The 15,192-nt window shown below is 43.5% G+C and overlaps 1 protein-coding gene across 1 annotated transcript in view; it reads right to left on the bottom strand.

Annotated features, from left to right (window-relative positions):
• LOC134867355 (myosin light chain kinase, smooth muscle-like) overlaps positions 1–15,192 on the bottom strand; it is a 45,762-nt gene that overhangs the window by 14,204 nt on the left and 16,366 nt on the right. Inside the window, 6 exon segments of the mRNA XM_063887871.1 lie at positions 6,266–6,322; positions 8,080–8,196; positions 9,256–9,520; positions 9,772–10,189; positions 10,718–10,804; positions 13,736–13,780. Of these exon segments, the coding sequence (XP_063743941.1) occupies positions 6,266–6,322; positions 8,080–8,196; positions 9,256–9,520; positions 9,772–10,189; positions 10,718–10,804; positions 13,736–13,780 (989 nt within the window).

The raw sequence follows: 15,192 nt of genomic DNA, 5'->3' as shown, positions 1-15,192 counted from the left end.
TTATATAAACTTCACGTGTTTGTGAATATTTTCCCAAATTCTCAGAATTTTAAGTATGAACTATGTGTTAACTATCTTGAAGCACTGATTCCAACTGACATGATACATTTGTGTTAGGCGTATAAGATATGTGTGGATCGTCAGAGGGATGTGCAAAATATCCAGCAGTCTTTATTGAACCATTAGAGAATAGCAGGTAATGGATCCGCTTTCTAAGGATCTGCAGGATCCTCATCTCCCACTGTCAGATCTACTGCTGAACGGTTTGAGGGACTTGATAATCACCTTCCCTGAATCATACTCAGGCGTAACTGAAGTGCTATTTAAGGGTTCTTTATATTGCATATCAAGAATCCAAATCTGCAAAGTAACTAACATAAATATAGAGGAGTAAACCACACGTTAGCCTCTGAGCTGTAGTGGAGTAGAAGGACCAAGGAGCCTCAAGTTGCTGCGTATCACCTGCTCTGTATGTATCTATCACAAGAGGCTTACCTTTAAAGAACGTGTGTATTTAAGGTTATGATGTTAAATATCAAGATCAATAAACTCTTATCATCGAGTTGATCTGAAGATGATAGACGGCATGTTTGCAAAAGGTCCCTCTGAAGCTTGACATGTTTCAAAGCTATGGATGGACTCCAGGAGGGGTCAGACACAGAGCAGCAGCTGTTAGGCAAAGCTCTCTGACCCTAGCTGCCATGTGGGGATATGAACAGTGTCCAAAATGGACACAAGACATTTTCCCCTTATCAATGATATATTTGTTATGTGATAACCCCAATGGTCCCCCCCCCCCCCCCCAAACTGCCAGGGGCATACATAGTGGAAATACTGGCACCTTATAACTATGAGAAATATAGAAGGTGTTTTAGAACTACAATTCCCAGCAGATATCACCCCACAGAATATGTTGCGAAACACTCAAAAAGCCAGCCTGCTGTAGTTCTTCCGGGGTGGGGGGACTCGTTCTAAACCCTGTCTTGTGTCGTGTGCCGTGGCTGGGCTGAAGTCCATGCAGTGGTTCGGCCGCTCGGGCAGAATCCAGATCAGTCTTTCTGTTGATCGCTGTGGCTGATGATATGTGTTACACCAAACCGATGGTGAAAACCAAATGTTATAACGCAATATACACTTCATTTTGAAATGGAAGAGAACAAAGGGACGGTCGGATGAGCTGCTCCGACTTTTGGCGCTAAGGGCTTCCCAATGTTTTTCGAAAAATCTCTGAATTTTGAATTTTTTCAGAATTTCTCAGAATTCAGAATATTTCTGAAAGACTCTTATTGCAAGTTAAAGTTTTTGGTAACAATTGCTTACCCAATACCCTAGACGGTGCTGAGCTTATTCTTGTGAGATCATGGCAATGGGTAAAGTCATTGGGAATGGCAAGAGGTTGATCAAAACAAAGATGGAGTCAGCGGAGAAAGAAATCAGAAATGCGCCATATCGCAATTTATAATATATCGTGGGGACCCTGGTGATTCCCACCCCTAGACGCTACATACTGATATACACCTGAACATCAGCAGGAGAGGACTCTTTAAAGTAGAGACACTACATACTGATATACACCTGAACATCAGCAGGAGAGGACTCTTTAAAGTAGAGACACTACATACTGATATACACCTGAACATCAGCAGGAGAGGACTCTTTAAAGTAGAGACTCTACATACTGATATACACCTGAACATCAGCAGGAGAGGACTCTTTAAAGTAGAGACTCTACATACTGATATACACCTGAACATCAGCAGGAGAGGACTCTTTAAAGTAGAGACTCTACATACTGATATACACCTGAACATCAGCAGGAGAGGACTCTTTAAAGTAGAGACACTACATACTGATACACACCTGAACATCAGCAGGAGAGGACTCTTTAAAGTAGAGACTCTACATACTGATATACACCTGAACATCAGCAGGAGAGGACTCTTTAAAGTAGAGACACTACATACTGATATACACCTGAACATCAGCAGGAGAGGACTCTTTAAAGTAGAGACACTACATACTGATATACACCTGAACATCAGCAGGAGAGGACTCTTTAAAGTAGAGACGCTACATACTGATATACACCTGAACATCAGCAGGAGAGGACTCTTTAAAGTAGAGACTCTACATACTGATATACACCTGAACATCAGCAGGAGAGGACTCTTTAAAGTAGAGACTCTACATACTGATATACACCTGAACATCAGCAGGAGAGGACTCTTTAAAGTAGAGACTCTACATACTGATATACACCTGAACATCAGCAGGAGAGGACTCTTTAAAGTAGAGACGCTACATACTGATATACACCTGAACATCAGCAGGAGAGGACTCTTTAAAGAGAGGAGGGGGTGAACCCTTTGTGCTCAATCTGCAGCTAGATCTACACATACTGGATATTTGTTGTATTTTTGTCCTTCAAATTATGAGTTAATATCTGTGTGTGTGTGTGTGTGTGTGTGTGTGTGTGTGTGTGTGTGTGTGTGTGTGTGTGTGGAGCGAGAACAGCTTCTTAAAAGGAGACGGTTTTAATCTGCAGCATGAAGTCAAACAAAGTCTGAGAGGAGGCTGAGTCGGGGAAACCAGGCCTTAAAAGGCAGCGAGGCTCAGAGAGACTGACCCCCCCCCCCCCCCTTCCTCCTGCTGTCAGCTCAGATCTGAAGCTCTGCAGCCGGGAGTCAGCGTCCACTTTTCATTAATGAGGATTGGTTGGTAAATTAACTTTTTTTCTATGACTGTCACAAGATGATAATGAGACCATGACCAAATGGTGAAAACATTTCTCAAAAACAGACTCAAAACTTCCAAAATGACACAAACATGACTACAGAAACAGACAAAATATGGCAGCAGAGACACAAAAGGTCTTCATGGAGATACAAAACTTCAGAAAAGAGCAGTAACATGAAGACAATAAACACAGAGGAACTACAAAGACACTCAGAATGACTAAAAAGCGACAAAACATCAGAAAAGAGGCACAAGAAAAACGTCACACCGTGAGGTTAGCCTAGCTTAGCACAAAGACTGCAATCAGAAGGATACTGCTAGCCTAGCAGCATCTTAAAAAACTAGCTGTGCTACATTTCCCAGAATGCCCTGCTCACTGCAATTTAATAAAAATCTACATTTCCATTTTTTTTATATTAGTCATTGATGGTACGCGGTCATAATCAGACACACACACACACACACACACACACACACACACACACACACACACACACACACACACACACACACACACACACACACACACACACACACACACACACACACACACACACGAAGGATTAAGAGTTGGGTCATAAAGATAAGAGCAGATTTTCCACTGTGAGCTGAAGACCCAAACATTAAACTGCTGCACAGAAACACACATAAGCTCCATTTATCCCAGTGAAATTCCACCATTCCCAGTAACACAGAGAAAAACAAACCAATAAATCTTATGGGCTTCAACTCGTGCTCTCCTTCATTCCCGTTAGCATGCTGCTGTTGTCAGGAAGCTTAACAGCAAATAGTTTCTCTAATATCTATTTAATATGCTGTGAAAACATCCTTAATATGTTTTCACCAAAAACAACAAAATAATGTAACTTTATTCAGCATCTCTTCACTTCCTGTCCCCTGGTCTGTAGGTCAATGGTTTTCTGAATGTGTTTTTGGTTGTTATAATAAAGTCTGAGGTTACACAAGCTGAAGAGACTTAAATGTTTTCTTCTATCACATAAAATACGTCACTAAATACCCCGCTGGTGGATTTAAAAACAGAGCCTGCTATCAAGTGTCTAAATGAGACGACTAAACGTCGCCACGCCCAACGTTAGCCTTCTTTAGCTTAGCGGTGGTGACGTAAAGTCATGTGACCGTGCTGTAGTTCCTTTATAGCCCAACATTAGCCTCCTTTAGCTTAGCGGTGGAGACGTGAAGTCATGTGACCGTGCTGTAGTTCCTTTATAGCCCAACGTTAGCCTCCTTTAGCTTAGCGGTGGAGACGTGAAGTCATGTGACCGTGCTGTAGTTCCTTTATAGCCCAACATTAGCCTCCTTTAGCTTAGCGGTGGAGACGTGAAGTCATGTGAGCGTGCTGTAGTTCCTTTATAGCCCAACATTAGCCTCCTTTAGCTTAGCGTGGTGACGTGAAGTCATGTGACCGTGCTGTAGTTCCTTTATAGCCCAACATTAGCCTCCTTTAGCTTAGCGGTGGTGACGTGAAGTCATGTGACCGTGCTGTAGTTCCTTTATAGCCCAACATTAGCCTCCTTTAGCTTAGCGGTGGTGACGTGAAGTCATGTGACCGTGCTGTAGTTCCTTTATAGCCCAACATTAGCCTCCTTTAGCTTAGCGGTGGTGACGTGAAGTCATGTGACCGTGCTGTAGTTCCTTTATAGCCCAACATTAGCCTCCTTTAGCTTAGCGGTGGTGACGTGAAGTCATGTGACCGTGCTGTAGTTCCTCTATAGCCCAACATTAGCCTCCTTTAGCTTAGCAGGTGGTGACGTGAAGTCATGTGACCGTGCTGTAGTTCCTCTATAGCCCAACATTAGCCTCCTTTAGCTTAGCGGTGGTGACGTGAAGTCATGTGACCGTGCTGTAGTTCCTCTATAGCCCAACATTAGCCGCCTTTAGCTTAGCGGTGGTGACGTGAAGTCATGTGACCGTGCTGTAGTTCCTTTATAGCCCAACATTAGCCTCCTTTAGCTTAGCGGTGGTGACGTGAAGTCATGTGACCGTGCTGTAGTTCCTTTATAGCCCAACATTAGCCTCCTTTAGCTTAGCAGTGGTGAGGTGAAGTCATGTGACCGTGCTGTAGTTCCTCTATAGCCCAACATTAGCCTCCTTTAGCTTAGCAGTGGTGACGTGAAGTCATGTGACCGTGCTGTAGTTCCTTTATAGCCCAACATTAGCCTCCTTTAGCTTAGCAGTGGTGACGTGAAGTCATGTGACCGTGCTGTAGTTCCTCTATAGCCCAACATTAGCCTCCTTTAGCTTAGCAGGTGGTGACGTGAAGTCATGTGACCGTGCTGTAGTTCCTTTATAGCCCAACATTAGCCTCCTTTAGCTTAGCAGTGGTGACGTGAAGTCATGTGACCGTGCTGTAGTTCCTCTATAGCCCAACATTAGCCTCATTTAGCTTAGCGGTGGTGAGGTGAAGTCATGTGACCGTGCTGTAGTTCCTCTATAGCCCAACATTAGCCTCCTTTAGCTTAGCAGTGGTGACGTGAAGTCATGTGACCGTGCTGTAGTTCCTTTATAGCCCAACATTAGCCTCCTTTAGCTTAGCGGTGGTGACGTGAAGTCATGTGACCGTGCTGTAGTTCCTCTATAGCCCAACATTAGCCTCCTTTAGCTTAGCGGTGGTGAGGTGAAGTCATGTGACCGTGCTGTAGTTCCTTTAAAGTAGGACGAGCAGATTTGAGGTGGCGAAAAAGAGGACACTTGCGACTGTTGGGGGGGGGTTCCGTTGATTCCGTTTTTTTTGCAGTTCATCTGTGAAGCTACACTTTCGCTGGGTATTTTGTGTGCTCCGCTGTCTGCTCTGCTCCCTCTGTCTGTGTGCCGTCAATTTAAGTACACGCTTAATGGTCCCATGAAAAACAGTGAAAACCGGACCTTTTCATGAATTTCTAAAACCCCCCCGGACAGGACGGAAAAAAAGAGGACGTTTGGTCACCCTACTTTAATGCCTAGCGTTAGCTTGTATCTTCAGAAATCGTAAAGTGGTGTTGATATCTGGAGGTTATCCTGCTGAACTAAGCGTTTGTTTACTTTCTGACATGGAATCAGAGAGATGCTGCCTTCAGGGACCACAACAGAAACATTGCAGGACTTTATGGAACCTGTCTCCACCGGCTTCTAACTGATAGCAGCTAACATAAGTTAGCTCTCCTCCAGGTTTCAGAAATATTCAGGAAGCGCTGAGTAATAATCTGACAGTGATACAAACAGATGCTTTAAAATAGCGCGGTGACCATGACGGTGGAGCTGACCATTGTGTGTGTGTGTGTGTATATGTGTGTGTGTGTGTGTGTGTGTGTGTGTGTGTGTGTGTGTGTGTGTGTGTGTGTGTGTGTGTGTGTGTGTGTGTGTGTGTGTGTGTGTCTGTGTGTCTGTGTGTGTGTGTGTGTGTGTGTGTGTGTGTGTGTGTCTGTGTGTGTGTCTGTGTCTGTGTGTCTGTGTGTGTGTGGGAACCAGTGATCTGCAGCTCCTTATTGGGACAAAAGGAAAGAAGCTGCAGCTGCATATTTTGGAAACTCACTCTCGGAGGTCGGACCCTTCGTCTTCTTTTTATCAGAGACGGAGTTTTCTGCCGGATCTGCAGGAGGACAGAGAATAGTTTAAAGCTCAGAAAACCTCCTCCTTTACTTGGAGAACAAAACTAAAATAATCAAAATATGATTCAATAAATACAGAAAATGTCATCTCTGCAGAAGGGTTTGGAATAGGTCTAATAGCTGTAAACCAACAAGAAGACACACAATGGAAAAGAGAAAATGCAAGAAGAAGCAAAACTACCATAGAAATATGGAAATAGATGCAAAATATCACAAACACCTAAATCATAGATATCAAGCCTCCACACATTTGCAAAAGGACCCAAAAAAAGTTGCATATTTGCGATATAATCCATTCAAACAAGAAATATATCCTCTGATTATAGATGCAATGAGATTTCAGAATCGCACAAGGTAAAAAAAGGCTGAAAATAGATCCAAAGCAACAGAAAATATGCAAAATGACTTAAAATAAATGCAAAAAACCCCACAAAATATAAAATATATACAAATAAAATTATACGAAATATAAAAACAAAACGATATAAAACCAGCAATAAAAGATGCAACATAGATCCAAAATAATGCAAAACCAGAAGCACAATAACAGAATAGCTGAAATATAACACCACAAAGAATGTGAAGAATAATTTCATTAATATTAAAATGATGCAAATCAGATCTAAAACCACCTCTAAAATATGCAAAAGACATCACAGACACAAAAGGTCCTAAAAAGGTGCAAAATAAATCTAAAGGCTATAAGATACAAAACCAAATCAGATCTAAAAACACCACTAGTTTTCAAAACAAGGAATAAAATCAGTGCAAAAAACACAAATCCAGATATCAAACTACCCAGAGTGCATTCGTCTTCAGATCCATGTGTTCCTTTCATCAGAAGCAGACACTAAAGAGGACACCTCTCAGTGACTGCACTTCATTAAGAGTTACATCTGAAATAATTATCTGAATTCCTGCTCCTGTTTTCATGGTTTCTCCGTTGATTCCAGGACTTTAATTCAGACATTTGATAAAATCTGACTGTTTGATTTATTTTAATTACAGGAAACAGAAACTGGGACGAGCTTTTCCTCGTCAGTTTACTGGAAACCTCTGGAGTTATTTCCCAGTTTTAAAAGGTCTAGATTAAAGGTGAAAGAATAAGAATAACAATGGTTGAGTTGAGATGGAGTTTTATTCAACATTGAATTTACATTAACAGCTGGGACATTTTTAAGGAAGTTTTGTGCGTTTCTGCCATCATGACAAAGACTCCTCTCTGGTCTGCAGATGTTTAAACTCCTGAAGTTTACATGGACTTCTTGAACGGACAAAAGACAAATGGTGACGGTGAAGAGTAAGTTAGGATGGTCCAAACAGACCAACACCGAGAAGTATTAGGGCCACGTGACATTTCTTGACCAAAATTCTGAAACACCTTCTACATTACATTTTTGATCGGAACATTAAAAATAATAACACATTTATTTATAATTCAGTATTCAATACTTTTTCTACAAAAAAGAAATCTGATTTTTTTTCTAAGAAACTTAAATTCAGATTTTAATCTCAGACCTAAAAATGTACTTTGGATCAGATCTCATGTCTCACATGCGGCCCTAACCCTCTTCCGTTGACTCAATGTAAAGCCTCGTGTTTTAACGGGAGATTCTGACAGAGCATTATTTAGGGTTCATATATTTCCATTTTTAGGCCAATTTGAATAAAGATATTATTCTAAACAATCTGAGGAACAGAATCGAGCAGATATTTAATATACAATCATATTTCTTACCGTCCACCAGCACCATGCAGCAGCTCTCAGCTTTCCCTGCTGAATTCTCAGCTCTGCATTTATATTCTCCTTCATCCTCAGGAAGAGCTTTCCCTATAGTCAGGGAGCACAGACCGTCTGCAAAACAACACAACAACATGTTTCTTCTTATCTAGAAGCGTTTATTTTAAAAAATGGATTAGTCGATTAGCAGAAAATAATTAGATAATACAAACCTTACATTTAAATCCTTTATTTGGGTTTTTAAGATTTGTTTGTTGACTGAAAGTCTATCACTAGAAGGAGCAGTTAAATACAAATATGTATTATTTCTATAGTCAACTAATCAGTTTGTCTAAAAAATGTCAGAAAATAGTGAAAAAGTCTGAAACCTGTTGATCATGTGTAATCATATAAACCTGCTATAGATTAAAACTCTATTATGCAGCTATAGTATATATTATATTTAAATAAACACTAACAACATTAAACTGAGTTATAAACCATCTCGTTTTTGTCTAAAGGGCCACTTGTTAACCCTAGAGTACAGTGTTAAACAAACATTAAAGAAGGTTGCTATTAATCAAACCGTGTTTCTCTTTAACCCATGGGACTTAAAAACTAATACAAATAAAAGCTCCTTGCTGAATGGTCCTCACATGTGTGGCAAAACCAACGTGTGTGTGTGCCATGTAAAGTGATCTGTTCTCATGAAATCCCAACAATAGCATCACATCCTGTTGTTTCTGAGCTCTATTAATAGAGTCGGCATCAACAGTTGCTCTGAGCGTTCGTCCATCTTTTCTCTCACACAGACATAGTTATTATCCAGACATCGTGGAGTTTCATTCGGGAGGAATATATAAAGAACGAGCATCGGTGAGAGCTTTACAGGATCTTCAGGAGAGCAACATTAATAATAACCCACAGATACTTGGTTATCATGTTTATATTCTCCATGTTGTTCTATGTAAAAGATAAACACCCATTCAAACCATTAAACCCATTAAACCAACAAAAACATCCGAAATGTTTCAAATATTCAGACTCAAAAGCTATGAAGACTTTCAAAATAAGGTGTTATAGCGAGTGAGTTGGATGTGTTACATTGTTGTTGAGCCGCAGCAGTGTATCTCCTCTGGCAAAGTGAAAATACTACACAGAATGTTTGTGCGGATGCGATGCGTGACCTCTGACCTTCGTTGGCGAGGACGATGAACTTGGAGGGTTTAATTGTTTTCCCATCCAGCGTCCAGGTGATGGTTGCGGGCTCGGCGGCATTGAGACGGCACTGCAGACGGAGGCGCTGCCCGTCTAACACCGTCACGTCGCTCAGCTTCTCACCAAACTCTGGCGCCATTTTTGCCGCCTTCTTCTCGTTAACCCCCCCGTCCACGCAGTTGTTCACTGCCATCTTCTCGCCGTTCTTCTCGGGGCTCGTTTTCATGTTGCCTTCTTCCACCTTTCAGAGAGGAGGATACAATGCTATCAGTTTAGCATCAAAAAGGATACCATTAGCGTGGACAAAATAAGGTTTGCTAACAAAATGACAAGCTAGTGTAATTACACTTAGTTATTCAATAAGTAAGGAAAGGATCAAGAGAGAGAAAGTGACATTCGCATCAGTTTAGCATAAATAGTAGCCAAATGTTAGCATTATAAAAGTAGCTAAATGTTAGCATTGTGAAATTTTATCATGGAAAATATCCACACGTTTTTCTCGGTCGGTTTGGCGCTCTTCTTCCCCAGCACGGCGCGGAAGTCGACCTGCTGCGGCACGCCTCCTTTCCGATCCTCCGCCTTCTTTACCCCTTTCAGGTTAGCCTTGAAGTCCATGATGATGCTGCTTTGGCGGCGGCGCTCTTCTTCCCTCGCCTCCTCGTCTTCTTCCCGGCTGTTTTTGAACGCTCGGAGTCCCAGGAGCGAGCGAAAGTCGAGCTGCTGCACCTCCTCTGCAGGAGGACAGTCCTGGTCCTCCTTCTTCTTCTTCTGCTGCTGCAGGAGCGTCAGGTTCTTCTTTTGCTGCTCCTCCTGCTGCAGGTTCTTCTTCTGCTGCTCGTTGGCCTCCTGCCTACTGACTCTGCTGCTCTGCTGCTCGCCTCCTCTCACTGCTCCTCCTCCTCTTCGTCCTCTGGGCGAACGAGCACAGAGACAGATGGAGGGGGAGGGAGGGGAGAGAGAGTAAACAGAGCTGGGTTAAATCCCCTGCAGGGGGGGAGACCTCGACTCAAAATGTCCACGCTACATCACAAGTGACTCGACTGCCCTTATATGGGCATGCACCCAGAATGGCCTGAACACACACACACACACACACACACACACACACACACACACACACACACACACACACACACACACACACACACACACACACACACACAGTGTAAACAGAGAGAAAGGAAATGCTGGCTCTGATTGGTTTGGATGATATGGATGGATTACAGAAGCTTTATTATGAGAATCTGAGGAAATAGGACAGACAGACAGACAGACAGACAGACAGACAGACAGACAGCAGACAGACAGACAGACAGACAGACAGACAGACAGACAGACAGACAGGCAGACAGACAGACAGGCAGGCAGACAAACACCGGACAACAAAGCCTAAAAATGTAACTATCTGAAACAATGAAAATCTGAAACAGCATCTCACCTGTCGTCCTGTCGTCCTGTCTGTCTGTCTGTCTCTCCATCAGTGAGAGACAGACAGGCCATATCGCTGGACTGCCCAACATGGTTCCTGATGACAGACAGTTGGTCAGTGCTGAACCACACACCAGGTATTAGTTAGAGCCACTCCAGGTATTACAGGTATTAGTTAGAGCCACTCCAGGTATTAGTTAGAGCCTTAGAGCCACTCCAGGTATTAGTTAGAGCCACTCCAGGTATTAATTAGAGCCTTAGAGCCACTCCAGGTATTAGTTAGAGCCTTAGAGCCACTCCAGGTATTAGTTAGAGCCTTAGAGCCACACCAGGTATTAGAGCCTCACCAGGTATTAGTTAGAGCCACTCCAGGTATTAGTTACAGCCACGCCCAGTATTAGTTAGAGCCTTAGAGCCACTCCAGGTATTAGTTAGAGCCTCACCAGGTATTTGTTAGAGCCTCACCAGGTATTTGTTAGAGCCTTAGAGCCACACCCGGCATTAGTTAGAGCCTCACCAGGTATTTGTTAGAGCCTCACCAGGTATTTGTTAGAGCCTTAGAGCCACTCCCGGCATTAGTTAGAGCCTCACCAGGTATTTGTTAGAGCCTCACCAGGTATTTGTTAGAGCCTTAGAGCCACACCCGGCATTAGTTAGAGCCTCACCAGGTATTTGTTAGAGCCTCACCAGGTATTTGTTAGAGCCTTAGAGCCACTCCAGGTATTAGTTAGAGCCACACCTGGTATAAGTTAGAGCCTTAGAGCCTCACCAGGTATTAGTTAGAGCCTCACCAGGTATTTGTTAGAGCCTCACCAGGTATTTGTTAGAGCCTTAGAGCCACTCCAGGTATTAGTTAGAGCCTTAGAGCCACTCCAGGTATTAGTTAGAGCCTTAGAGCCCCTCCAGGTATTAGTTAGAGCCACGCCCGGTATTAAAGCCTCACCAGGTATTAGTTAGAGCCACTCCAGGTATTAGTTAGAGCCACACCTGGTATTAGTTAGAGCCTTAGAGCCCCTCCAGGTATTAGTTAGAGCCACGCCCGGTATTAAAGCCTCACCAGGTATTAGTTAGAGCCACTCCAGGTATTAGTTAGAGCCACACCTGGTATTAGTTAGAGCCTTAGAGCCTCACCAGGTATTAGTTAGAGCCTTAGAGCCACTCCAGGTATTAGTTAGAGCCACGCCCGGTATTAAAGCCTCACCAGGTATTAGTTAGAGCCTTAGAGCCACTCCAGGTATTAGTTAGAGCCTTAGAGCCTCACCAGGTATTAGTTAGAGCCTTAGAGCCACTCCAGGTATTAGTTAGAGCCACGCCCGGTATTAGTTAGAGCCACGCCCGGTATTAGTTAGAGCCTCACCAGGTATTAGTTAGAGCCTCACCAGGTATTTGTTAGAGCCTTAGAGCCATTCCAGGTATTAGTTAGAGCCTCACCAGGTATTAGTTAGAGCCTCACCAGGTATTAGTTAGAGCCTTAGAGCCACTCCAGGTATTATTTAGAGCCAGGCCAGGTATTAGTTAGAGCCTCACCAGGTATTAGAGCCACGCCAGGTATTAGAGCCTTAGAGCCACTCCAGGTATTAGTTAGAGCCAGACCAGGTATTAGTTAGAGCCTTAGAGCAATTCCAGGTATTAGTTAGAGCCTTAGAGCCATTCCAGGTATTAGTTAGAGCCTTAGAGCCCCTCCAGGTATTAGTTAGAGCCACGCCCGGTATTAGTTAGAGCCTTAGAGCCACTCCAGGTATTAGTTAGAGCCTTAGAGCCACTCCAGGTATTAGTTAGAGCCACGCCAGGTATTAGATAGAGCCACGCCAGGTATTAGATAGAGCCACTCCAGGTATTAGTTAGAGCCTTAGAGCCACACCCGGCATTAGTTAGAGCCACGCCCGGTATTAGAGCCACTCCAGGTATTAGTTAGAGCCAGGCCAGGTATTAGTTAGAGCCTTAGAGCCACGCCAGGTATTAGATAGAGCCACGCCAGGTATTAGATAGAGCCACGCCAGGTATTAGATAGAGCCACGCCAGGTATTAGTTAGAGCCACTCCAGGTAGGAACCCTACCTATAATATTACAAGAATTCTTCCTCGAACTAAAGCACCCTACCTAATACTCCTCCCAGTACTACCAGTAGGGTATTATATTCTGGGAGTCCCTCTTGCTCCAGACAGTAGGGTTCTAGCTTGAAGCGCTTTTTCCCTCAAAAGCATTCTTAGGTAACTCTGGACAGAAAGCAACAGGAACTCTTTACTGTGTTCTCCGGGACTCTTAGACCATTCTTCCATATGGTGCTGAATGAGTCCATTTGAGGCGGCAGTGGCTCAGTCAGTAGGGACTTGGTCTTGGGACCGAAGGGTCGCTGGTTCACGTCCCGATCGGACCAAAAAAAATATGGAGGGAGCTGGTAGCTGGAGAGGTGCCAGTTCTCCTCCTAGGCCACTGCCGAGGTGCCCTTGAGCAAGGCACCTAACCTCTATCTGCTCCCTTGGCGCCGGGTACCTGGTCTGCTCTGCTCTGCCACCTCTCCTCTGCATGTGGTTGTGTGTGCATGTATTTCCTCTGTGTGTTTAATGTGTGTTTTATTAAGGGATTAATAAAGTATGTCTTCTTCTTCTTCTTCATGACATACGTATGTTGTCTGCATGGTCATAGTGTGACCTCTCTGTACAGTGTTGTATGCACAGACTGCACAGGTTTCAGGGACCACAACACATCTGTTCTGAGATCAGTTCTCCCCACGTTATCCCCCTGCTAATGATCCTCTCCCGGGGGGGTGGTCCCACTGTGAAAGATTTGACCGTCTTATTGCCACCAAGTGAACAAGATGAGCCATCAGCACGATGAGGACCAGTGTGAAGGGGGTAGATTATGGATGGATTTATGGAGGGGGGAGGGGTGGAGCTCCCTTTTGGGTTTAATCCTCACTTCATTTGCGTACTGTAGAGGATTATTGAGCATGCTGCCGTCCACAAAACATCTGCTGTAGTTGTGTCCATATATGTTAAATCCAAATCGTAGAGAGCGGCTCTCTCACCTCAGGGTGATTACGTACTCTCCGGCGTGAAGATCTGAAACCCTCCTGAGGAAGAAGAGGGAAGATGAAGTGGTCAGTGTCACGTATCGATCAGGAGCATCTACAGAGGTATTTCAAGAGGCCCTATTCCTCTCCTCTGGTCTGTTCTGTAATGGTTGTTGCATGTCAAGGGTCTGCAAAGGCTAAAATACCAAAGTTCAGGAGCGAAGTGACTACTGATACACCTGAACATCAGCAGGAGAGGACTCTTTAAAGTAGAGACTCTACATACTGATATACACCTGAACATCAGCAGGAGAGGACTCTTTAAAGTAGAGACACTACATACTGATACACACCTGAACATCAGCAGGAGAGGACTCTTTAAAGTAGAGACTCTACATACTGATATACACCTGAACATCAGCAGGAGAGGACTCTTTAAAGTAGAGACTCTACATACTGATATACACCTGAACATCAGCAGGAGAGGACTCTTTAAAGTAGAGACTCTACATACTGATATACACCTGAACATCAGCAGGAGAGGACTCTTTAAAGTAGAGACACTACATACTGATACACACCTGAACATCAGCAGGAGAGGACTCTTTAAAGTAGAGACTCTACATACTGATATACACCTGAACATCAGCAGGAGAGGACTCTTTAAAGTAGAGACGCTACATACTGATATACACCTGAACATCAGCAGGAGAGGACTCTTTAAAGTAGAGACTCTACATACTGATATACACCTGAACATCAGCAGGAGAGGACTCTTTAAAGTAGAGACTCTACATACTGATATACACCTGAACATCAGCAGGAGAGGACTCTTTAAAGTAGAGACTCTACATACTGATATACACCTGAACATCAGCAGGAGAGGACTCTTTAAAGTAGAGACACTACATACTGATATACACCTGAACATCAGCAGGAGAGGACTCTTTAAAGTAGAGACGCTACATACTGATATACACCTGAACATCAGCAGGAGAGGACTCTTTAAAGTAGAGACTCTACATACTGATATACACCTGAACATCAGCAGGAGAGGACTCTTTAAAGTAGAGACGCTACATACAGCAGGAGAGGACTCTTTAAAGTAGAGACTCTACATACTGATATACACCTGAACATCAGCAGGAGAGGACTCTTTAAAGTAGAGACACTACATACTGATACACACCTGAACATCAGCAGGAGAGGACTCTTTAAAGTAGAGACTCTACATACTGATATACACCTGAACATCAGCAGGAGAGGACTCTTTAAAGTAGAGACACTACATACTGATACACACCTGAACATCAGCAGGAGAGGACTCTTTAAAGTAGAGACTCTACATACTGATATACACCTGAACATCAGCAGGAGAGGACTCTTTAAAGTAGAGACTCTACATACTGATATACACCTGAACATCAGCAGGAGAGGACTCTTTAAAGTAGAGACACTACATACTGATATAG

This window comes from Eleginops maclovinus, chromosome 7 (assembly GCF_036324505.1).
Source record: "Eleginops maclovinus isolate JMC-PN-2008 ecotype Puerto Natales chromosome 7, JC_Emac_rtc_rv5, whole genome shotgun sequence".
Classification (NCBI taxonomy): domain Eukaryota; kingdom Metazoa; phylum Chordata; class Actinopteri; order Perciformes; family Eleginopidae; genus Eleginops; species Eleginops maclovinus.
The sequence above is the reverse complement of the archived record's forward strand: the minus strand, read 5'-3'. Positions and strand labels throughout refer to the sequence as shown.